The following is a 26,376-nucleotide window of genomic DNA, read 5'->3' as shown; positions in this document are numbered from 1 at the left end:
ATTAGTAAACTTTTCCCATCGCTTTAAATATTTTTCAACATCACCATTTGTATATGCAATTCATCCTTCCAGTATAGAATGGCGTTTTGCAGCCATTTTAAATTGGTTGATATTTAAAGTATCCACAACCACAGCTTTAAAAATAAAATATTTTTCACAAGATAAAATGACTTGTTTCTTTAACATCGATAATATAACAGAGAAGAAGTCTACCTGAAAACTCAAATCCATTGCTTGCACATCAGCTAGAGCTAGAACTAGACAAAACAAAACACTAGACAACAAGCAAGGACAAACCTCTCTGCTGCACCATGGCTGTTTATCTGATGGTGGCTGCTGCGCTGTGCCGTGCTGCGTTCATGGTTACTGTCTGAACCTCAGCTGAACCTCAGGCTCAGCAACTGCAGCTTCTTTCTCCCCGAGATGCTTCCCACACTCTATATCATCTTTTCCCACAACATCCACGTTTGCTATTTTAGTCTGGGCTTCTTGCATTTTTACAGCACATGCACTCTATCTTGTTGATTCAAGGCTATTTGACATCTCACAGAAATAATACATGACGTTTTTACTGCTCCTGCTTCAAACACAATTAATCATTGAGTATCTAAATGAGACTATGACACAGTCAGACTCAGTCCTGAACTGATTTTATATTTGTTTCAGACTGAGGGAACAAAACTACAAATGTTTAAGTGAATCCAAAAAGCTTAACAGTCCAATATGCATTTTTTATGTGATTTGTTATAATTAAACAAATTCTGTGTAAACAATTATTACGGACGTGTATAGGCCTTCGTGGTCAATATGTGGAACGTTTGATAAAGTTCTAAATGTCTATGTCCACTTTTGGAATTGATTAAAAAGAGAAAAGAAAAATATACAAATAACAATATGTTTATTTATAAAGCACCTTTCAAAACAGCCAAAGGAAGACAAATAAAAATGAGAAAATAAACGTCAGCGATAAGAGGCAAATAAATACAAATTCTAAAATTGAAGGGACAGCAGATAGAATAATGCAGCATAATTTAAAGAAATGGTTGGAGAAATGGATGGAACAAAACATAAGTAATAGCAAAAAACAATCAAGTAAAAGCCATTTGGTACAAATAGGTTTCTGAGAGAGGATTATAAGGGTGTGTCTCCCGTGTCTACTAATCTTTTTCTACATCTGTTGTGCTCCATGGAAGAGCTTACTAACCTTTTGGTCATTTGAATTTCTATATGGGTTTCTTTGTTTGCTTTAAGTTATAGTGCGATACACTGTGCTGTATAATTTACATAGGGGCTTACACATATGTAGAAAATTGACCATAGGATTTATTGTTTAGATGCCACTGATTACACTTGTTCTAGAAACATGCATTACTAGGTCTGATGGGTTTGTACTGATGGAAACATTAGTATGTCGCCAGAGTCTCACTAATATTGCTACACATCAATACGCCGTCATCAGAGCACCCCAGCTACTCACTGTGGGTTTATATGGAAAACGGCATATACAGCAGGAAAGCAGCACATACCCACATATCTTGTTTGGCTGTATATATCCTCCAATTGTCCATGGTTAAACTCCACGACCATGAGCAGGTAAGTAAACAAGTTTGTGGGCATGCGCTAATATGTGTGTGTGTGTGTATGAAAGATAAAACATTAGTACGTTAGAGAGGCATTTATTGTAGAAGCACAGAGTGGACACAGTCAAATTGAGACCCACTGAGTTTAAGATTATGATTTTTCCACATTTGCCTTTGTCTGTTTATTTCCTTCTCCTCTTCCTCTGCCATCCTTCCTTCCTCCCTCCCTCCTCATCCTTTCATCTATCCAGGGACACTATGCATTAGTATAGAACCTTGGCAGGTGTTTGCTCATTCAAGTGACACGGTTTTATAATGAGAAAAGTGCAAATTTCAGAATATACCTGCCCATATACCTGACTCTGTCTGGATGTGACTATTCTCTTTTTCTTGTCAACAACCCATCTGTGTGTCTGTCTCTGAGTGTGTGTGTGTCGTATACAGAGAGAGAGAGAGAGAGAGAGAGAGAGAGAGAGAGAGAGAGAGAGAGAGAGAAGAGCAAACAGAATGCAACGCTTATTGAAAAGCTTAACGTATATTCTTTATCTCAGCCCCGGCTCAACCTACATTACCTGTTAAACCTTTTCCGAGGCGCGCCGGCTTTTTTTTAAATGTAAAAAAGTGCCGTATACTTTATACAATAATTGGCTTGTGGAAATTTCTTCCAGTGACAGAAATGATTTCCTTTCATCAGTTACTACCTGCCATGCCAAATTCAGCGGGAAACCTGCATCAGCCCTGCTTCATTAAATCTTTTGTGAGAAGTGGGTCAGCGAGGAGACAGCGCTCGCCTCTAAAACCCTGTTGTATTTTGCATAGGGACACGTTTTCACCCGACAGCCTGGGAGTATAAGAACAGACACCCTGGTCTATAAGGAGGTGCATATTATTCTAAGGGGCCCATTACAGCTGTCCTTCAAAGTGACTTTGAAAAGCTGCCAGTGTTTGCAGGAATATATTCTCACTGTGATCAGGCATGAATTTCTCTCAAAAAACAATCCTTCTGATTTCCGATTCCATTATAACATATGGTTTCTTTTTACAACTCGTTATTCAAAAGCCATTCTTCTAGAAGAGAAAAAGAATATGCCCGCTGCTAAATGTGAGCTAATTATTCCAATTTGCCTCGGGCATTTTTCTCTGCGCCTCACAAATGATAAGTGGCTCTATTAATAAAGGTGGTAATAACTGCTCCTTTAAATACTGTGCAAACGCAACAGCTTTTTCTTTAATAATAAGAAGTTAAATATTGTAATACAAAGAGAGGTGACAAAGAGAGGAGAGGCAGAATGCTCAAGGTCAAAGGAAAAAGTTTGCTTGTGTCTTTCAGAGGTGATAACTGTTTCTGAAAGCGCTCATAAAATGCCTCCTTAATTCCTCTCCTTTATCCCACCAAGGCCCACACACCATCTCCCTTCTCCTCTTTTTCTTCCTCTCATGTTTTATGGTCCTTGTCTTGGAGAGAGGGGACTTGTTAGGGATCTGTGGAGATTTACAGTCAAGTTTTTTCTATCAGAGAGAACACGGTACCAATCTTCAGGCCGATATGAAAGGATGTTTCACAGAGGCACTCTTCCAGGAAATAAAACAAAAAGACAGCTGTCTCCGAAGTTTAACTTTCCGGCTCAGATTAAGTATTTTTTGAGAGAAAGTTCTGGTATCTGTTTAATAAAAAGTCTGTCAGGCATTTCTTATTTTGTTATTTACTTTGGAAAAACTTTTAAAAGCCCATCCCCTAAATTGCTCAGGCACAGACACTCTGAATGCATCAAAGCTTTCACGGCTGCATACCAGGGAAGTGGAATACTTGACATTCCACAGGCACACACGTATATATGTGCACTTACAAGCAACACACACTCTCGCACAGCCACAAACAGCCGGCAAATTGATTCAGACAGCTGAATATTTGACATCTGAGGACCTGAATGGTTTCATATTCAACAGCTCGGGGGTCTAAAAACGAGTGGTTGGCTCTTAGCTGTTCACCCATAACACTAATCTTAATGTTTAAACAGATTCAATCAATCTGCAGATGGCACAGCACAGGCGGGGATGTCCAGCACAGGTGCAGTGGGAACTTTTGCAAACAGCATCAACATATTATCGCTTTTTCACGGAAAGAGCAGCAGATACTGTGACCACCGACATGTAGAGAGGCTGTGTTGTACGAATGCAGCAGCATCGCACTAAAGTGTGTGATGCACTGTTTTCAGGCTGATGGGAAAGTGGCCGAGTCACTGTGACCTTTGCATGGTCAAGTTGCCTTTTCCATGGGCTATAACCAATTTAACTAGAGAACAAGAACATGGACTCAACGTTCATTTAGCAACATTAACCAAATAGATGATGGATAACTGCAATTCATATTATTTATGTTTGAGTAGTTTTATTTGCAAACTCTCTTAATGGTCATTGAGATGTATTTCTCGACCAATCAAAATGCAAGCCACATTCACCCAATTACACACGCATATATCGTCCGCTCCATCTATCAAATACCAGACACATACACACAAACACACACAAACATACACACACACACACACACACACACATGCGCGCACACACAGCTGGCAGTATTTTTGCTCAGTATCAGTAATTTGGGTTCAGTATCTTGCCCAAGGACACTAGGGTATGCAGACTGCAGGACCTGGACATTAAACTACCGACTCTTACATGTGGAGCCACATCGTCTTTGAATCATGGAAAGAAAAATGTACAATAACACGTATGGAGGAGTAATGGGGTAAATTGAAGAAATTTCCTATTACATTGGTAAAGGTAAAAGCTGTGGGCCAAGTAAAACAAATCATGTTTTTTGTTTGTTTCGTTCGTCATTTTGATTCCTCCAGTGACACAAACCAAAAAAACTAAGAAATCATTATTACGTCCGAGGAGGTTGTTTAATTGTTGGAGGGGTCGGGCATGATCCCGGGATTTCCCATTTTTGCAGAGGATCTGAATAAACAGGCAGATCCAGTCATTTCTTTTCACTTTGTTTATCATGGCTAGATACAACGTTAGGCTTGGTTTGACAACAACCTCTAGTTCGGTGATGTAATTATTGGGAAAAGTATAAGTGCATAAGCTCGACCAGTTTTGAAATAATTTCTTGACAAAATGACCAGCATCCGAAGCTGTTAATCACAGACGCCCGACCCGAGAAGTAGCAAACACGCAGCAGTTTATGTTGCGTCTGCCAACATCTGTACTTGCTGAATCAGTCACGCTTTGGGCCGGAGCTACATTATGATCAGGTTTTCTTAATGTGTGGGGGCAAAAAACCTACTGATGCTCACAAGGACAGGTGATGCCCCCTGCCATACTCCAGAGGGCAGAAATTAAAAAGAGGAATGAATGAAGGGAGTTAAGCAGGTTGGAAATGACAAGACAGATGTGGGCGCTGAAGAAGAAACGGGATGGAGACGGGTTTGCAAATTACAGCAACCGTGTTGAATAAGTGATTTAAATGTCAAACCTGAGTCAGTGCTCACCCACGATGAGTCCACTGCAAATTTAGCCTGGAAAGTAATTATACATAGGTTCTTTCTAGTATGGGAAGAATGAATAAATTGAAACTATGACTCCCTGGAAAATGTCTTCATCCTGGAAATAAAGACACTATCAAGTCTTGAATTACACGGAACCAAAAGAGCAATTTGTAAAGAGATATTAGGCTCTTTTGAATCTCATAAAAGGCAGAATCCCTCTTGCTCAGTGCTCATCTCTTCCTCTCGCTGTTGAAGCACAGCTGAAGTCCCTCAGTGGGAAGTGATGGAAAGGACAAAATCGGCTATTTTCAGGACAATGGCTTATTTGAAATTCAAACAACTCTTCGCAGGCGCCGCGGCACCTTTGAGAGGAGCGAGACAAGAGGAGTCGCTTTCATCCGACTAAACGTCTTGGAGGTGAGACTGAGCCTTGACATTAAACAACAACAGCCGTGAAACCAGCACCACTCAAAGGACCGTAATGGAGTCAGTGGCTGCATTTGTCTTTGTAAGTAATATGTTTATGCAAATGTTCTGCGGCTGCCTTCAATAGAGCCACACATTCTGTGATGGCACACGTGCACACAGACAACAATCTGTTGAATTACACACCAAATATAATCCAACAATTTCTTGCAGGTTTAAAAATATAAAGGTTATAATATTATTGTAATCTGTATTATAGCTGTTATAACAAATTTCAATGTTTTGGTCCAAATTATTGCACCAAATTAAAAGTAAATAGCTAAAAACAAACAAACATTGAGTTCATTGAGTCAGCCAGTAACCCAAAATAAAGTAGAAATTAAACTTTTCAATAATAAAACTTTACTTTGACATAAAAAAAACAAAAACAGGTATTTTTCAGCCCGAAAAGTATGCAGAAAGTTGGCGAGTTGGGGTTGCACATTTGCACAACGCTGTGCTTGTCCTAATCCTTGTCTTTTCCCTCCCAACAGGCAGCACGGAAAATTAATCTGAAACCTACAGTGCTCAAAGGCGTTTGCAGCTGAGACATTGTTCCTTCCTCACACTGCCAGTGGCACTTTGGATACACCACGCCATCTCAGTGCTCCCATCAGCATGTGCATCTGAATTTGCCACGTTCAGCAAGACGACTCCCAGAGCGCTGGCACTTACACACAAACACACACAGACACACACAGATACACACACTCCTATCCAATGCTCGTTGACATAATGCACTGCCTAGCCCCTTTTTCCAAAACCATAACCAAAGATTCATCTCTATAAACAGATTCTGCGTGTGAATAGAAACTGTAGACGAGGGCCTTCTGGTTTACGTTTTAGTTTGACCCATAATTTTTTAGCAGGTTTTGGTTTCCTGTGTGGAGAGCAAAAAGAGGTGGAACACATTGACCAAAAAGCATCATCTTTTTAATTTATCTGTATTCATATATGCAGATAGGTCATAATAAAGATCAGCCAAAATGTTGTCTGGACCTAAAACACCAACAAAAAGTATCGCTGGTTGAGTTTTGTGTGGAGAAACGTTTGAATGACATATTAAAAGAAACTAGTTGGACCGTAAACAGTGCACAGGGAACAGAAGATTTGGATATTTGCTGTCTACATTGGAAGACTCGATGATGATAATCGATGGGGTTACGAGATTTATCAACCATTCAACCAAATGCCTAACCCCAACATTTACTCTAAGAATAATCTAAATCCAACTTTAACCTGAACACTAAAACCAAGTCTTAACCCTGAAACACCCCTTTGAAGTTGTGGCGACCGGCCAAGATGTACACGCAGGCACAGCCAACCTAAAAAAGCTTTGCAACTCTGGGGCCTTAGCAGCATCCCCTTGCTTTTCCCGATAATAAGAGAGTCCTTGGCTGCTTTCTCATTTCCAATCTCAGAGCTCTGCACTGGAAATGCCATGAAACAGGCCCCCAGGCCGGACCCCTGCTGTGATATGGAATAACCTGCAGAGAACATCAGTTGTTGATTTTGATGTTCAGTGCAGCTTTTTACTGTCACTCGGTCCATAGAAAGGTGGGTAAGTGAATATGTGAATGGCTAAAATTGGAATGATTTGCACATGCATGCATTCACTTACTGTATGTAAAATATATATATCTACATAAACACAGACAAGTGCAGGCACAGTGTGTGAGCACACAAATGGACGAGGCAGCCCAGTGGGCAGAGGGATAATGGGGGAAGACTGTGTAAATCCCATATGTGCTTAATCCAGACACTTACAAGAGAGTGTGATTCATACTCTATTACACTCGACTAATACAGCTGAGAGACGCACGGGGCACAATCATTTCAGCAGGCATGGACCAACAAAATAACACCCATGAATCCTATTTATGGGGACTTTACTTAAGAGGGTGTGAAAGGTCAGGGATAAACCCTTTGTACTTATTAGCCGTTAAACATTAGTGGCTTTGTGCCAGACCCACAATTCCACCGAGTGTGTTTGTGTGGTTACATCACTGTGTCTGTGAATGTGCAAAAAGATAACAAGGGTTTGCATCCAATTAATGGAAGGAATTTCTCTGCAGGACCATGAAAGTTTCCGGTGCATAAAGTGTTTGTTATTCAGAGCTTGAAATCTTTTCTGCAGACTGTATTATCCTCAGGTTATTGTCTCACAGGTAGTGAGGTGAGAGATTGTAAAAAAAAATATATATAATATTATATATTATATTAGTTTAATAAAGCCACTCATCTTAATTTATCTCAATGTATTGTATTTTTTATTAAATGATATGCTTTCCATTAGGCACATTTTCAACACTCAACTGGATGATCTCTGTTTATTTGTTGAGTTTTATACTGTCAGTATTGTTGGCATGTCGAGATCAACAAACGTGGATATTTGTGCGACTCTCCTATAAAACGATAAAGCCTTTATTTATCATTTACTCCAGTTGGATCTGTAGCCTAGTCTACTGCAATATTACCTCATGCTGAACTGCAAAATGTGAAAGTAGGTAATTGATTATATGTAAACAACTTAATGCTTTTGCACCATCAATTGCACACAAGGCCGTACTGGCTCTACCATCCAAGGCTCAGGCTGTTTGGGTTTGTTTATTTCGCTGAGATTGACTGTATAACTGTCCAGCGTGAGGTCGAGACAGGACGAGGTGAGAACTGCAGTAAAGAGCACATGCACAGCTGGCTGCGAGGAGCGTGAGTCGGCTGTTTCTGATGATCTAAGTTGATTTCAACAACAATTTCAAAATTTGTATTGAGCATCTTTTGTGCAACAATGGTAACACTGATCATGTTTGTACTTCAGATGCCAGTAAAAATTAATGAATGCCAGGAAAACACCAAAGCTGTTTTTGCCATCAGTAGCCTGCTCCTTGTACCACAACTGATCTTGAAATCTGACGAAATTAATCCGTTGTCATCCATCCACTTGTGCTTTTGAACAATCCAAATACACACTAAGCCATTGTGATTACACACTATCAAACTAGTCAACATAGATATTAAAGTCCCAACTAGCTAATGGCAGGTTATAAATCTTAGTCAAAACAAGCCAGAATGAGAGACATATCTTTCTCACCACCAAGTGTTCTCCATTGCAGAGTGACTGTCTGTGTGTGTGTGTGTGTGATTGTCTGAGTATGTGTGTGTGTGTGTGTGTGTTAAGGTTGAGAGATAAAATAAAGCCACATACTTATTTATCCTCAGAGGGAAGGTTTTAAAGACTCATGATAACGGGCTTTGTCGTGCGTGTGTGTGTGTGTGTTTGTTTTCTACACAGTGAATGCACTTGCTGTAAAAACCGAGCAGGACAGGAAAACACAGATCCATGAAATGTGGGACAGACGCTATGACACAACAAAGACAGCAGCTTATTCAAGTGAAAAACACACAGGATTACAGAAGATTTTTTTCCAGGTTTGACTCCAACCAGGTTTTGTGGATTTCTCAACCACCACAAATCTAACACAGGAGACATGTGCATCTGTCTCCAACTCACCTTTCTTGTCCCCGAAAAAGAGGGTCTGCTGTGCCGGGTTTGACCACTGGAGGGAGGTGTTGTCATTATACTCCACGCGGCAGGTCATGTTCGCCGTGCCACCCTCCGTCACCGTCATATTTTGAACCAGAGGGTACTGACCGCTGACGCCTGCGAAGTGACACATAAGAGAAGAACAGAGTTAGGAGATGAGGATGCAGCAGGAGCGAGGGAGCGAAAGTTACGGAGGTACACAGAGTGAGACAGATGGTGTCATTTTATTGCTGGATTCGTAACGTGGCTTTGTTTGTTTAATACATTTGGAAAACAAAGATTAACACCCTGATTACAAATTAAATGTTCATGCAGGATGGCCGGTCACGGCTGTGTGCTAAATTGGACCCTAACACAGAAGAAACAGGGGGCGTTTAGCCTGCGGTATCAAGCCTGAAACCTCAGCTACGCAGGGAAGGACCAATTAAAAACCACTCTCTGTGGACTCTTCTGCATGTGTGTGTGTGTGAGATCCCACATTGACTGAGAGAAACAAAGAGACAAACAGCGTTAAGTCCTGTAATTGTGTGTGACCTCTTAGACAAGCAGCGCCAGTTTTCAGCACCACGGACAGGTAACTGCCTGTTTTCAAAACTCTGGACAGCTCACATTTGTGTGTGTGTGTGTGTGTGTGTGTGTGTGTGTGTGTGTGTGTGTGTGTGTGTGTGTGTGTGTGTGTGAGGGAGGGAGGGAGTGAGGCAGAGGGAGCAAGTAAGCAAGTAAATAATAATAACCATAAATCTATTTCTGTCTTCATCCCCAGAGGACAGGTTTTAAAGACGTGTGAATAGAGTCTGAGGTAAGAAAGATTATTCATCCCCAGCTAACACCCCCGTCTTAAACCACAATCCCTTCCAGGGAGGGTTAGGGATCATAAAAACTGAAATCTATATATATTAAGTCAAGGAAAAAGAGAAATGAGAAATATTCAGAAATGAAGTTTTTAAATGCCACAATTTCCATTTCAGTTTAATTCCGCTGATGCATCTCGATTCAAACGCTGTTTCTGTATTAAATGATTGAACACTGTAATTATCAGCAGCCAATTTTGTGTTTCCTTACTTCAGCTAATGACTGCACAGGGAAAGATAAATAAACCCGGGAAAAAAAACACTTGTCTGCAGGGTTAGTAGGTGAGGCAAACACCATCAGAGAGACCTGCGGTGAAGGACACGTCGAGAGGAGAGAAGATGAGGTGAAGGAGGGAAGGAGCGGCAGAGAGAGGTAAGTCAAGGAGCACGGGTCATTTCCAGTGTTGATTAAGGCCTCCCGAGGTTAATCATGCATGTGAGAGATAGAGAGGGAAGAGGAGGGAAATGGAGGAAAAATGGATCCGCGCTATGGGAGGCAAGGAATATGTTTTATTCATGAAAGTTTTGCATGAGGCATGATCTGCCAACGATTTACCATTCTCCCGCGCCTGCCCTCGCTCTCTTTATTACTTCCTCTCTTTAAATCACTTACTTTTCCTCCCTTTTCTCACTCACGCAGTTGGGCGACATACAGCCCAGTGTGATACATTTTATTTCCTTTGTGCCGGCCACAAAAGAAAAGTTAATGGTTTAACACCATACCGAATGGTGGCAAATGAGGATTCTTTTTGAGCCGGGTTCTGCAAAATATGACATGGTGTATAATTTCAGTTCATTACTGCAATGCTGAATGTGACCCTGTGAGATATCGTTGAAAATGGGAGTAACTCCACGCTTGCTTTCAGTATGGTCAGGACTTTACTGATTCCTAATAATACAGTCTTCTAGTTTGTTCTCCAAGTGAAGTGTTGAGTCATTTAATCGTCGCAGCAAAGTGCCATTAGCCAACATGGGTGCTTCCAAAATCTATCTTTCCAGCTATGAAATAACAGTAGCATTTGTAAGACATTTACGACTTTTACACCAACAATTGCAGGTATATGAAGGTTTTCTAAACTCGGGTCCACCAGCTAAAAAAGGTGGTTTGACTCCTCTCCCATTGCCGGTAGAGTAATACAGTATTATCCCCCGCTGGGTCATGTTCAACGTTACGAACGCACAGAAAACCGAGGAGCACAGTTTCTGCAGTTTAGCATGAGATATGACCGACCAGATGACGATTGAGAAAATCCATAATGCTGCTGTCTATTGACTAAAGGTGTCAAACCTTAACCCCCTCAACTATTTGTATCTGTAAAATTACCAATCATTACAAAGGCAAAACATCTGAAATATAGGTTTTTCCCTAGGTTTATCCCTTTTCTCCTCTTCCTTTCTTCCACTAGTGCCTACACAAACTAACAATAGTCTGGGGATTCCTAACCTTGCCTTAGCCTAGCGTCAGCGTCTGGTGCTACATGTCCAGAGGGACTGAAAGGGCCAAAGGGGCCACGATGATGGTTATATTAGAGGAGCGCAGTGGTCTGTGCGCCTAATTGACCAGCGGAGTAGATTCTTCCATTCTCCCCCCTCTGGCCACCCAGACCTGATTTAAATGTATCTCCTGAGGGAAGCAGGCAGCTGCTCTCTTCTGATTTCCATGTCTAAATTTAGGTCCTTCCCTCACTCCACCTCTCCACTCTTTCTCCCACTCTCAGTCTTCTCTCGCTCCATCTTTTCTCCGATCCACATCCATTCCACTGCAGTTCCCTCCTCTCTGTTCCCCTCGCTGCCTCTGTCACGTTTCCTCCTCTGGCTGATCCCTGAAGGGTGGCGTTTCCACTTTCTTTGTCGCTCATTTTCATATTCTCTTTGTCTCCCCCGATGCTCCTCGGGCTTTCAGATTTATCTCGATCCTACCTCGGTTCTTCTGCTCAGTTGTGTCTCATGGAGAGAGGGGTGACTCTAATTGCACCCTACGTTGACTGACGTGCCGAGGGTAAGCCAGGTCAGCGTCTGCATGACATTATGAAGCAATGACATAATTCAATTTGCTCAGCCTTATTTGGCTTAATATATATGCCACCTTCAATAGTATACTAACGCAGTTGTGATTGCATTGGGGGTTACAGCAAATCGTTATTTCCTCTAAAGACAAAAAAGATTTTATTTTACCCTCCACACAGCTGTCTCCCTCGATGAGCTGAGTCTTAAGTTTTAATGGGTCCACTCAGTAGCCTCCCTCCCCCCAGTATAAGAAATGGCTACTAATCAAGGCTGCCCGCAAATCCTCCGCACAATCATCTGGACTCGTGCCTCCCACCGCACAGCATCCAGTGTCCGGGTATTTCTCAAATACAACAACTCAAAAGGTACAAATGCCAGTGCAGCCAGGAGAGATATTCACAGGACACAAAGGCACTTTCACAGACACAGAACATATTCCAAAGCAAACTACTAAACAAATAAAAGTGATAAGAGAATTCTGAATGCTTCCTGTTTGCTCTCTGACATGACCTTTCAAGCAAGAGCAGCTGAGTCTACTAACCTTTCTTATTTAGGTATTCAAGGAGCAGAGAAAAAGAGGGAGATGCAGGCAGACAGACGGACAGCCCGGAGCTACTGACCTTTATAGCAGAACTGCGGCTCAACTGAGCTGTAGAGCTATGATGTATGGCTGGGAATACAGGATTACAAAATGGATAGAGCCAGGTCGTGGTTTTGATTAGCTGAGTCACCTTTTAAGCCAGCGGAACATAACCGATAAATGCAGACTTGGGATCACATTACTGCAGATCTAAATTTAATGGATAATTCCGGTTTATTATGGCTCAGGCCTGATGCAATGTTAACCATAATTTCAATCTCTCATGAAAATAAAACGGCAAAGTTAATCCTGAAATCTGGCGACAACGAGCGAGAATGAAAAGCAGGAGGAGCGGACAGGCTGTCGACGAGCCAGCAGCAGATTATCTGCCGCATTATCTGGAGACAGAACCGAAAGTTAGCACAGACGTAATGTTGGAAATAATCTGTATTACAAAAATAAGCTGGTACATGAAATGCACATATTTGAAACTACATCTGTCTAATGATTCCAGAAAATCTCTTTCTGTTTGTCTGTGACTCGCATAACTCGACAGCCATTCGTATTATCGGCTTCACACTTGACATGTGTATTGTCAAGGGGCCCAAGGAAGTGGAGTGTTGAATTTGGTGCGATTTGGACACGCGATGTATTCAATAGTAATAAACTTTGGGTAAACAGACCAGTGCTCTGTAGCAGTGGCGGCTGGGACTCATCAAAGTAAGTGATGTTGTTGATCATGACAACGGGCGCGTTCAACAACAACTGATTATCCATGTCAGGGCTCTACTGAGTCAAACTTCACCAGAATTTGAATATACAGGTGAACAGCTATTTGTGCAGCAGCGGTAGTTCTTCAGGGTTCTGCAGCCGGTCTTTACTCTTCAATTACTGCAGCATCACCACAGGCAAAGCAAACAACCCAGTCGAAAAACAGGCAGGTTGAGAAACACAAGTATGTGTAAAAGATTTACATTGCCTTAAAAGATAATATTTAATTTTTACTATAACTTATTTTCAATTAAAGGTTAAAAAACATGATGAAAACATGCTGTAGTCTTTGTTTTTTTTAATCATGTGTTAAAAAACCTGTGTTTGAAACCATACCAGCATCAAAGCCTATACCTCTCTATCTCCTCCCTGACACTGTATAATATGACTTCAAGTGTCTTACTGTTCGTAAAGCATCGCTCTCACGTGATCATGACAGAGATGCAAAAGATTACACAGTACATGAAACATTTGCCATGGCCAGTTAGTGTCTATGAGGTGACACAGGTGGCCACGCAGCTGGGTGCACAAGCCCCTCAGTGTGAGGCAGCTGGGTGGAATGGCGATTGCAGAGACTGTCCAATGGCACAAGATCATCTCAAGATGAATTCATCAAGTGGCCGTGTGTCCTTGACCGAGAAAACGTGTCGACAACCTCCTCGCTGGTTGAGAGTATCAGCAAACTGCCGAAAGTACAAGTGTGCTAGAAATTCCATATTTCTTTCAAGAACCAATTTCAGTTGATAATATGGACGACAAAATGTTTTTAGTAACTTCCTGGAACAGAAGGCAACTTATCAGACGAGTGCATCATCACTCCCTGCCCTCGCTGTGGGGACTCTTCCTCCCACTGTGGCAATTTTCACACAAACTCCTCCCTGTTTCTCGGGAACATGTCACACACTCACAGACACACACACACACACACACACACACACTGCAATGACCTTTTTCACGCCTTCTACAGATATGCATCCCAAATCCGTGTCGCACATATCAACATTTTCTAAAGCTATTAGACCTAACGTGAAAAGCGAGCCTCCGGTATTCACATTGAAATTAAATTGCATGTACCTGTGAAAAACAGTAATCGCCAGTGTGACTAAACTATCTATCAGCACTATGGGACTTACGGATTTATATGTAATTTATCTTTTAAACCTCTTGAAAGCAGATGAGGAAGTGAAGCCTGGCTTGACACTTGGCATCGGCAGGTACCCACACATTTGCAGCTTTCATATATCATTAGTCCTCTGTAAGTCAGAATATTCTGTGCTGATGAAAACAATATTTAATACATTTACAACACTTGCTTGTAATAGAGAAACAGGTACGCTCAAATTATATTAACTACAGCCTAAATCTATAAAGTGAAAATGCTCTCTGTTAATCTTATATAGATCCAAGAACAAATGTTAGTGCTAAAATTGTACATATAATTTTCTGTGATGTTTGAGTGTAACATGTCTCTATTGCACATGCTCTTGAAGTGAAGGAGCATCTTAAGTCAATGAGATTACTGCTGGTATCCTCTTGACAATGTGAAGGAGGAGGATTTCAAATAGCCTTGATCTTATCTTCTTCTTTAGCTGAACAACATAATGCTCAATCTAAGTCCTACATTTTGGCCTTATGCTCTCATCAAGGTCCAAACAGCAACAATGACCTTCTTTACTTTACTCATTAACAAAACCATGATCATGACTACAACATGATTTCACATAGAAAAAACAAGCAAATTAAAAATGTATCCAGTCCTGTCTACAAAGAGAATAGGTTTTAAATGAATTAGTTAAAGTGGAGGATCTAATAGCGTATGTCAAACATTTCCATGATTTAGAGCCAGAAATTGCTTCACCAAGTTGGATTTTAAGTAGGTGCGTGGAACGGAGAGCAGTGATTAGTCAGCAGATCTGAGGGGTCTGTAAATAGAAAAAAGGGAATGAGGAGTTCAGAGACCTCATGCCAGGCCATGGAGTGCTGTAAAAACATAAAATAATCTTAAAAGCAACTCAGCTCTTCACTGGTAACCAGTCAACAGAAGCCACTACAGGGGAGATATGGTCTCTCTGCTTGGTGCCATGTAAGAAATCCAGCTGCTGCATTTTGAAACCAGATGCAGACGTAACATTACTGACTCATTCCTACATAAGGAGAATTGTATTAATCACAAGAATTAGAAATAAAAAAACGGCACAGAGAAGATTAAATGTTTCATCTGTAGATATTTCTGTCTTTCTCATCCGAGGAGCCATATAAAAAGAGAAACAAAAAATGGCCTAAAACGGGGCCCTGTGGTCCACCACAGCTGATGGATGCAGAGGAAGAGGATGACAGAGATGCTTCTGTCTTGAAGGCAGGAGGCAAACCACTGATGGGGCCTGTCACTGACTGACAACATGTTTATCGCTGTCGAAGAGGAGTGAGGAGTGATGGACTGTGTTGAAGTCACGCTGGAGATTTTAAACTATTCAAATAGTCCAACGCCCCGCAATCTAAAAACAGAGTCATTCAGTGGTTGCCCTCAGGAGGCTGGACTGAGGGGAAAGATCATCGTACAGGTGGAATTGAATGCTGTGACAGGTGTTCTGTGCACGGGCCAGCAGGGGGAGCTTTAGTCAGAGCAGAATGGAAGGCATCTGAAAACTGCCTGGAAAACAACTGGGGTAATAAACCAGGTGTATTCCAAAAAAATGCTACCACTACCTATTATCTAACAATCAAGGTATACAGGCATGATAGATGAATGTATATCTCATGCATTCAATTAATAAACAATATGCAGTAAAAAATTGTATCTCTTACAAAAATAGTCTAATAAAAACACTGAGCTACACATATTTCTATAAATCACAATATTATTATGCAAATAAAAAAGAAAAAACTGGGATGGGCTTAGTGTGTGTTCTATCTATTCTAGTTCTTCTATTGAAGTGATAAAACGTTCTGTTTTTCTGTTTTGCTCCACTCGTGTCTGTGAGTGAACTGTATGTTATTTATATTTAGTGTGTGTGTGTGTGTGTGTGTGTGTGTGTGTGTGTGTGTGTGTGTGTGTGTGTGTGTGTGTGTTCACAGGCACATTCCAAACTAAACTTGCTCTTCTGACACTGATAAGACTCCTGCTGTGAGCAAATTGAATGCAACCCCTGCAGAGGGCTGAGCTACCTTTGTATTCAGCGCTCACATACAACCACCTCAGGACAGCCATTTCTGATGTGGAGATATGAAATTAATTACCCGGCACCAGAGAAGCTGGCTACGGCGGTGCTGTCGTGATCTACATACAGTACAGTAATTAGACTGGGCAGCTGTTGGTGCTGCCATTGCAAATTTTGACATCCAACACACAACCCCAGGAGTCCGATCAACAAAACATCACCTATTCCTCCGTGGTGCTATTAGGTGTTGTTTAAGCACGGTGAGGAGTGACAGACAGAGGACGTTCTTTTTATGAACCACAAGCTGTCAGGGTGTACACAGGTCTTTTTGGCTTGTTTTTGAGGTAGGTGAGGATGTTCCCAGTAGAGGGTTGTGAAAGGAATTAACAGACAATGTCACGGGAGTGACAAAACATCCGGGAAAGGATTTCGCCTATGATAGCACTAAAAATAATTTTTAAAAAGCCTAAGCATACAGCTGTTTCTCTGTTTTTTCCCTTTTTGTTGTTGAGGAAAAACTGCCTCGGTTTGAACTTTTGTTGATTCTCAGAAACCAAACCCACTGTATATGCCACTGCTTATAAAAACCCACGCACTAATTTCAAGTTGGTGGTCAGACATGGTCCCAGACACTATTATCACTCGCCCAGTATTCCTGCCCTTGATTCAGCAACATCAATTTAAAGGGCAGATACATAAACCCCTGCCCATTCTCTGCGTGGAAGCCATCTGAGTTCAAGCTCGCTCCGTCCAAAATGGCCTGAGATCTCACTATTCTCCACCAGTCAAGGGCAGACATCTCATGGTTTTATGACAGAGGTAAAGCGGGCATTCATAAATACTTAATACGCTGCTTTCTTCCAGCTAGCAAAAGCGAGCAGAAGAAGCTGAGAGCAAAGGCGAGTGCGGTAAGGACAGGGGTACATATTTTGACAGATAAGCGGAAGTAAGGGAGGAGGGAATGGAGTAAACAAGTGAGGCAAGTGTAAAAACAAGAGAACAAAGTCTTAGATGCTTCCTTTTCTGCAAAGAGGACCCGTTTTTTATACATGGCTCAAGATGTTAAGACGAGAAATATGCTCCCCTGATTATTGCATAAAACGTAAGAAGAAGGTAAGTGTTTCTCTATGTGCTTGCTTCTCTATGCAAGTGCAGATAGTGTGTGTGGGTTGTGTGTGTAAAAGTGAGAAGTGAAATATTAAGTAAATGTTATTTTTCACTTCATCCTTTTTCGATATGGCAAAATCCCAGTCTCATCTGTTCTATTTTAGGTGTTACAAGGACACAGAAGGCAAAAAGCTTTGACTACATACAGTGTGTGCACGATCAAATATTCTGCTCTATTCCCTCTTTAAATATAAAGCCAAGCAATGGGAACGCAATATTAGCAGCCATCCACACGCTTGCAGGCTTAGCGAGTTTTGTAAATTAAATATCGTAAAAAGCACAAGGCCGGGGACAAATCTGATTTATTGTGGCTATTGAAATTCTCAAAAAAAAATATTCTGACTGATGTGGTGGAGAAATGTGCTTAACGTCGCAACCTTTTTTATCACAGGAAGCTATTTATTTCTTCTGCTTTAATACGGGGTGAGAACAGGATGATCTCAGGGACTGGGTGCATTCACGAGGGAAATCAAACTAATCATTGCTGCCACCAAAAACTCCCAAATTCCCCAAATCAACATGACACAGTGTGATTCTCTAATGTGCGGTGATGTGTTGACAGATACTCTTCATTTAAGAGGGATCTGGGGAAATGCTTTCATGCCCCCGGGGGGATTTTGCAAGACTCAGTGAGCAGAAAGTGCTAGTTTTAAAAAACAGCTCTTAGCATTTGGCTTGTGTGTCAGACTTACTTTGCAGTGTTGCTCTTTTAGCAGAACCTCCAGTCAGGGTTGACACTGAAGATCTCGTCTCAAAGCTAAACTCAGACGGGTCTACCCCGGGATGAGCGCATCTGAGAACTAAATTGTGTGACGAAGGTAGTGAAAGCGTGGACCGTGTGTTTCAAACGGCAAAACCTGCTCCGGTGAGTGTGGTTAAAAATAAATGAATTTGCCTTGGTCAGTAGAAGTATAAACTAATCCCAGCAGAGGTTTTCAAACTGCGATGCAAGGCACCAGTCCGATGTTCTACAAACAACGAGAAGTTTGTTTTATTGTAGCATGGGCTGATCACTAGCATGGTCAGCAGCTCAAGTGGTTGTGACACAACAGACCAGCCAATTTTTTTTTTGACAAAAATCACACCAACAGGTCCCATAAAACAAAAGACTGGTGCGGAAGTGCCAAAGACAAAACAAATACAGGCCTGAGCCGATATTTAATACAAATGGTGTTATATTGTGAATGCAGTGTTTTTACCTTCGCCACGTCTGTAATCACACCTTCGCCTCGAGTTGCTAGGTGATGAGAACACTTGCGAGTCGTTCACAAAGACATCTCTCGCATTTCTACCAACCTTCCCCCGAAGATGTGATCTTATGATGGGTGTTTTTTTTTCTTTCTCTGAGGTAGGACCCAAAGTGTCTGTCAGACTTTGAAAACCCCTTATTTTAAGGAATTATTACCTCCACAAAGGAGGTTATGGTTTCATTTATGTTTGGTAGTTGGCAGCATTACACAACAACTATACTGATCAGATTCCCTTGAAATTGGGACATGGGCCAAGAATAAACCCATTACATTTTGGTGCAGACCTGGACAAAGGGGCAGATCCAGGATTTTTATTCAGGCATGTTTTTAACCCGAATTGCTTTCGATTCAAAGCAAAAAGACACCTAGCAACTGTTTTCTTTGTACAAAGACAGACACATATTCATGAACGCAGAATGTAGAGATGCCATGTATCCGTCTGTTGTGTTCAACAAGGTCCTTTTTCACACTCATTTGCAACCGTCATTACATTGTCACATGCTCTAAAAATAACCCAGTTTCAATAATAACCTGATTGAAAAGGAGGAGAAGGAGGGAATAGACAATATTGAAGGAGAAGACAGAGTTAGAGCAAGACCATGGGACTCATCCCAAGAACGTGATCAAGCCAAGCTCCTTTCTGATCAGTGCACAATGTACCTTTTTTAAATACAGTTCCCTGGCGAAGATGAACCACATGTAAAAATGGTGAAGAGCACTCATGAACAACAATGAAAGGATGTGAGGCATCTTCCTGATGGTACTTGTGAGTCCAATTGAAGCAAATGAGCAAAAAGAGGATAAATCTGATATCTGAAATGAACTTCTTCTAGAGTACAAACTTGAATGACACTTTTCTTTCAGCACATATATTTTCCTGTTGGTGCATTTCATATTTTTGCAAGTTTGGCTCAGATTGTGAATGTTTGATTTACCAAAGAAAAACTATACATCTCAACATAACTACTGCATCAAGTCCATCACTGATTCAAATGGCTGAAATCTGGCACATATGACTCGATGTACACATTCGGCCTGTTTCTTATGTTTGCCTCCTCTGAGCCGACGCAAATCCTCTCATTTGACTCATCAATACGACTCTGTGCAGGAAGTGACTGCATTCGAGAGCCGCTCCTCTGTTATCATCAGCCAAAGACGGCGGCTAAACAGATGGAGAATAAAGTCGTGGTTGACTAAATTCTTAGTTTTGGAGTGGGATATTTACTGAAGCACGCAGCTGAATATAATCAGGTTATCTCCTCTCAAATAAACACCCTGCCTCTCCTCCCTGACACCCTCTCTCTGATCTATAATCCTTCCCTCAGTTACACACTGCCATCTTGCAGACACAGAGAGCGACGGGGGAGATTGTGATCGTTGTCATTTACTGCCGTCTTCCCAGTCTCTGACAAAGGTATAAAGGACAAAATAACACAATTAAATAGCCGATATGAATATTATATATCTAGATTTAACAATCTCATGACCTCGGAATAACCTCTTTAAAGTTAATGCTATAAAGCAAATGTTTACAAAAGAAAACTATGCGCAATTCGTGATACATGTGAGCTTCATGTGCTACCGCTTCAAAACCAGAACACACATCCTGATTCCGAGCGAATTAACCACACACATTACACAGGCTTGTTTAGTGTGTTAACTAAACCACACTAAACAGGGGCGGATCTCAGATTTATCTAAGTCAGGGGCCACAGAGGGGCCACAATTGACACAGAGGGGCCAATTATAAGGCCAACATCCATGCACAATACCTGATTCAGTAAGGTGCACATTTAAGGCATTCCTTGTTTACCGTTCGCTCTAAAGCTTTGAACAAAGCCACACATCCCATTCCTTGATCAAGTGCTTCAAAAATACTCAAATAAAACTTCTTAACAACTTGTCATATTTGTTGTTAGGATTGTTGGTAAGTGACAAGTTTATTAAAAACAAGACTACTGAAAGGATAGGGTCACTTCAATAGCCAATCAGATTTCAGCTGTGGTCAGTGCCCCCCCATTAAAACAAAACAGGGCATTTCAAATCTGTAATGAATGCTGAGGCAAAAAATATAGTTTTGGAACCAAGCAAACAAAAACGAGAAAAACTAAATAAAATAAAAGCAACCAAATCAGAAATGTCAGCCAAATCTGTTAAAGCAAATCCAGCCCGGGTGAATTAATTCTGTTTGACTCCTCTGATGTGAGATTTGTAAGGCTGAGGGAGCAGCGGGGGGGAAGCGCAGCCACGACTCACCTCGAACTTTGCCTTTTGAAGCCATCACTGGAATCCCCAAGTAGACAAGAGAGGGGTCGGATGGACAGCAAGAGAGGCAGACGCCAGAAAGCAGAGAGAGGAGAGAGGACAAAGACAGAAGACAGAGCAGCTGATTAGATAACTGCGGGAGGAACAGTGTGCTTGTGTCTGTACCGGAGAAGAGCGTAGTCTCTCTATCTTGAATGTCAATCAAGAGTGCTGACACCCCCACCACCCCGACCCCTGCCTCCGATCGCTCAACCCTGAAAGAGAATGTCCTGATTTAGCTCATCAGCAAATTGAGAGCTTACAGCGTGGCACCTTTTAATTGGTAGCGTCACATCATCTGGATCATGCGAGGAAGCTTGTTGCCGTCTAATGAGCTTGCAAGACCCATAAGGATCAGGACATACTGTAGATAGCATGCGGTTGATTAGTGAATGCCGTGCTTCATTTGATTTCTTGTGGAAATCATAAGACATCTCTTACAGTGGCTGACGTCTGTTTTATGTGGACACACAGGAGGTCATGATTCTTGTGTGTGTGTGTGTGTGTGTGCGCATGTTCTCAGGACAGACTGCTGGATATCATAAACGGCTGTGAATGACAGCACTGTAATCAGCGAGGAGATGCACTGGCAGGAGTGCGGTGTAGCAGAGAATATGCCATCATATGGGAGGGTTCAAAGAGAACCACGCGGAGCAAATGAAACCATGTACAAAAGGCGAAGATAACCACAACACAGAGGACCTAACCGACAACAGGAGCATCGCCTCCGAGACATCCTGCTGGTGAAAACACAAGAGGAGAGCCGAATAAACAACCCAGATTGTCTATTAGTGTGCACATGTGCCTGTGTTTTCGTGTGTGCGCGTCCCAAGGGAATGATTCTTATGCTTCACACACACTGCTTTGCCAAATTGATGGATCTATTGGAATGCCTCCAGTGAGCCTGAAATGAGAGGAGAAGAACAAAGGGAATCTAACTGCAGGTGCACAGTCTGCAGGTTATAAAAGAGTCTCACGATTTCCTCTAGATTTACAGATCTTGAAATCAATCCAATTGTACATAACAAATGTTGAATTGTATATGTTGGTAGGTAAACATACTTGAAATGGATTTCAAGACTGAGATTGGAACATAACAACCTTTATTCAAACTCCCCCTGAGATGCAAACCAGATGCTAAATAGTCTGACCACTTTCACATACATTTTGTTTTGTTCATATCTGAGTGCTATTAAATCCTAATAGCCAATTCTCACTTGCTGATGGAAATGATTATGTTCTATTAGCACTACTTCACAGCTTGCCAAGGTAAGAGAAATAGAGTGAGGAAGGGAAAGTGCAAAAGAGAGAAAGGGATCATTTCTTGTAATTTTTCAGAATTCAAGAACATCGCGCGGAGCAATTGAGATTGGAACAAAAGGCTAAAACAATCACATAAGAGAACGGTTCTCAGAGTTTTTCTCGTACAATGTCGTACACAAATGCAAACGCACAGGCGGCTGGGGAAGATTTCACACGCTGCTGCTGTGTCAGTGGTAAAGAGATAGAGGAACTGGCAGAGAAACAGGTCAGCGGGTGTCACGTCTCTACCAACACCGCCTTCTACATGGAACTGATGGCTCTGTGAAATATTCCCTAAGCAAAGTCTGACCTCGCTCCCTCACTGCCTTTCATCGCTGCTGTCAAGGTACGAGTTTGCTGTCACAACAGCGCTTCTGTGATCTCTCCCAGTCAATACTCAAAAGAAGAAGGAAAAAAAGACAGATCCTGGAGACAAACAGAGGGAAAAAAAACAGGATTTGCAGCTTTTCACTCGTAATAACAGCTGTGTTTATATAACAGATACAGACAGAGAGACCCAAGAATCCAATTAATTACACAATGGACACCTCTCACAATACTAATGATCGGACAGAATATATGAAACACGATACTGGTCCCTGAATACAGTTTAATCTGGTTGTTTCTCTAAACATTGAAGCCGACACGCTCCTGGAATTCCTGTTTCTTCTGTTGTCTCACCAGTGAATATCGGACTTGCTGCACATTCAACAGGTGAATGCTGTTTGCATGTTCACACGTGGCCATATTCTTTTAGTCGTGCGCATGCAACTGCGTCCTGGGCCATAAGGGCCGCCTACTCAGCTGGGGGCTCGCTACAGGTTAAAAATATTTCTACACTTCTCAGTCCAAATGTTGATTTGTTTGCAGCCACCTCCGATTTATCAACCCCGACCACCACATACTGATTGATACTTGTCTTAAATTGGTGAAATCTTTCTTCATAGCTGCTGACATTCATTCATTCATTCAGTCCTCCTGACTCCGCTTGCACAAACAAACACACACACAAACATTGTCATTGGGTACAATGTAAAAACCATGATTTGTGGATCTCTCAGGATGGATGTTAATACCAGGTCTGAACAGTTCCTTAGTTGCTGTAAGGGGGAATCTGTTTGCCCCCTAGTGGTTGAAAAACCACGTCAGGCAGCTTTAACCTCATTTCATGGTCTCTTGAGAGTGATAATAATAGTGTGATAATAGTAACTAGAGAAGGTTGGCTTTCAAAACCTGTTATCTAGAGGTAAAACAAGGCCCACTGACATGTACAGGAGATAACTCAGACTGAGCTGAATGAAGTTTTCTCTCCTGCAGGTGCAGCTTAAATCTGCATTACAGAAAGAAGAGGAAAGGTTACCTTGTTACATACATTTTATATGACTGATCATTGCAAATACCTGGTGATTGACAGTTTTTAACTATTTAACAAAACACTGCTTGGAGCTATTGGTCTAGGTATCACATTAACAAACACACTTGTCTTTTCGTTTCCTTATGAGAGAATGAGAAGTGAGTGACGGTGTGAAGGTTGAAGAGAAAAGCTCAGAGTTGTAAGCAGGTTGTTCTCTGTCTCTGCAACTGTCAGCGGGGAGCTGTCATAAATAAACTGTGACAGTTCACACAGACACCACCTACTGTGACACATACTCACACACACTCACATGCACACACACACAAAACAGTGATCATAGTATTCCCTTGGGGTATAAGTCTCATGGGAGGACATGTGTTCTATTGCAACAATCCCTCCTGTTTTCCTCCTCGTTTCCTCCTCGTTTCCTCCTCGTTTCCTCCTCGTTTCCTCTCCCTTCAACTCAGGCTCATTCAGGAGTTTGTCTCACCTGCCTTTTCTTGTTCACTCTCCTTTTTTTATTAACCCCTTCCTTACCTGCATCTCTCTCTGTCTCCCGTTCTGTATTTTGTCCCCCCCCCCCCCTCTCGGGGTACCTCTATCAAAGTGGCAGATATATTCAGCGTCTGACAAGGAGTGAAAAGCCTATGGAGATCGATGTGTGCAGCGCGCCTCTCTGAGCTGTCACACGGCATGATGGAGAGTTAAGCTTATCTTTCGTACGGCGGCAGCTGTTTTGCCGTATGTTTGATGTACTCCGGGCCCTTGGAATCCCACCAATATTCCACCGGTGAGCAGATTGCTGTAAAACCTTAACACACTCTATGTCACCCTATGACTCGGCTGTACATGGAGCCATCAGCACACACACACACACACACACACACACACACACACACACACACACACACACACACACACACACACACACACACACACACACACACACACACACACACACACACACACACACACACACACACACACACACACACACACACACGATATTTAGGAGAATTTCCATTATGACACATATTCATTGTGAGCCCTGACTGCATTTGATTTCAAGAGAATCATCAGCATACAAATGGCTGCGAAGGAACACAAGCAAATGTATTTAAATCTTATTTGATTTAGCACAGCTTTTGCTAAATGCCACAATTCATCTCGGGGTAATAAAGGAGATGGTAAACAGTGTTAATAGATGGAATCAAGCTTACTTAACTCAGCTTATTGCCACCATACTGCTTGCTTTATTAGATCTGTCTACCACGTCCTTGTTTTCTCACATTACAGGGAGGCACATCTGTTTGTTTTGTCATTTAATCCGGCATATTTGATTTCCACTCCTTAACACAATTATACATACCCTGTCCATGGCACAATCATCTGCTCACAAGCCATAAGCCAACAAAACGCACACAAAGACGCACACATACACGAGTTCACACATGTTGATCACACATGCACACACTTCATAACATTTGCTCCATCCCCTCTAAAGATGGTCCACAGCAGTGTTTGTGGTTCCATTCAATACGCCTTGCAAACATTTTTCTTTCGTTCTGGAAATAACCAACCAATCACCACCTGGTGAATCGCCATCATCACACCATGTGTGAATGGCCCCAGCCAATCGGCCCCAGAGCTACAGTTCATTTTTAGATTTTCTGTTCAACGGCACAGTGATCAACTTTTCACATTAATGATAGATGAATAAAGCAGAATACTGTTAACAACATGCAGGCATGGAGTGGCCTTTTGTTGACGAACCACGATCACTACTCTGGTGTCAAGTGACATCAAAAGCACAAGATGGCCGTCCCCATATCCAGAATATTGTAGATTTATTTTGTAGAATGGAAGGAAGTCAAGGGTCATCTAGAATGATCAAGGTCATGTCTAAATATGATAAATCGATGACATAACTTATCGGCAGGTCTGGAAGAAGGTTAGGAAGAGGTTTCAGTGACAGTGACCTGGTGGTTTTAATGTCGGGACATTTCAGTGCACAGATTCTCTGTCACTTGACTTCACACCTGCTCTATAAGAAAGGTCAGAGCACACACAGCCACGAAAGCATACAGTATGTGCACGGTACACAGCCGCTTCCACTGCACTTACACTTGGACACAACACACACACACCGTGTACCACAAAAAAATTTTATTTGACAAAATTCGCTGGCATACATCACTGGTTCCATGCACAGAAAGCACAGCCATGCTGCCACATATCACACTGTCCTTCACACACAGCAGACTTCATGAGAGGAACCGTGTGGGATATGTACTGCACAGAACGCTGTACTGATCTTTCCCCCACGGTTTCTGAAGTTGTATATATCTTGGTGATTCATTTGGACACTGCTAGACAAATAAGCCCAGAACTATGAGCTTCTATCTGGAGCCTTTTGAGAAATTAAACGTTTTGATGGGGGAAAAAAAGGGATGTTTAAATATTGTCTTAAATAATCACCCTAAAAAGTTTTTTTTAGTTTTATTTTGTGCCTCATGAAAGTTACATCTGTGATGCCAATCAATAATAAA

At 41.8% G+C, this 26,376-nt stretch overlaps 1 protein-coding gene across 5 annotated transcripts in view; it reads right to left on the bottom strand.

The window, feature by feature from the left end:
• Window positions 1–26,376, bottom strand: part of cadm2a (cell adhesion molecule 2a) — a 203,677-nt gene that overhangs the window by 41,849 nt on the left and 135,452 nt on the right. For 4 of the 5 annotated variants that reach the window (XM_034606413.1, XM_034606414.1, XM_034606410.1 and 1 more), the window contains 2 exons: window positions 21,124–21,150; window positions 9,051–9,200 (listed from right to left, as the gene is read on the bottom strand). In XM_034606413.1, the coding sequence (XP_034462304.1) occupies window positions 9,051–9,200; window positions 21,124–21,150 (177 nt within the window). The remainder of the gene's footprint in view (window positions 1–9,050; window positions 9,201–21,123; window positions 21,151–26,376) is intronic. The other variant, XM_034606411.1, reaches the window with a different exon arrangement.

The sequence above is a fragment of the Hippoglossus hippoglossus genome, chromosome 14, assembly GCF_009819705.1.
Source record: "Hippoglossus hippoglossus isolate fHipHip1 chromosome 14, fHipHip1.pri, whole genome shotgun sequence".
Lineage (NCBI taxonomy): Eukaryota > Metazoa > Chordata > Actinopteri > Pleuronectiformes > Pleuronectidae > Hippoglossus > Hippoglossus hippoglossus.
Note: the sequence above shows the minus strand (reverse complement) of the source record. Positions and strands in the feature narration are given on the sequence as shown.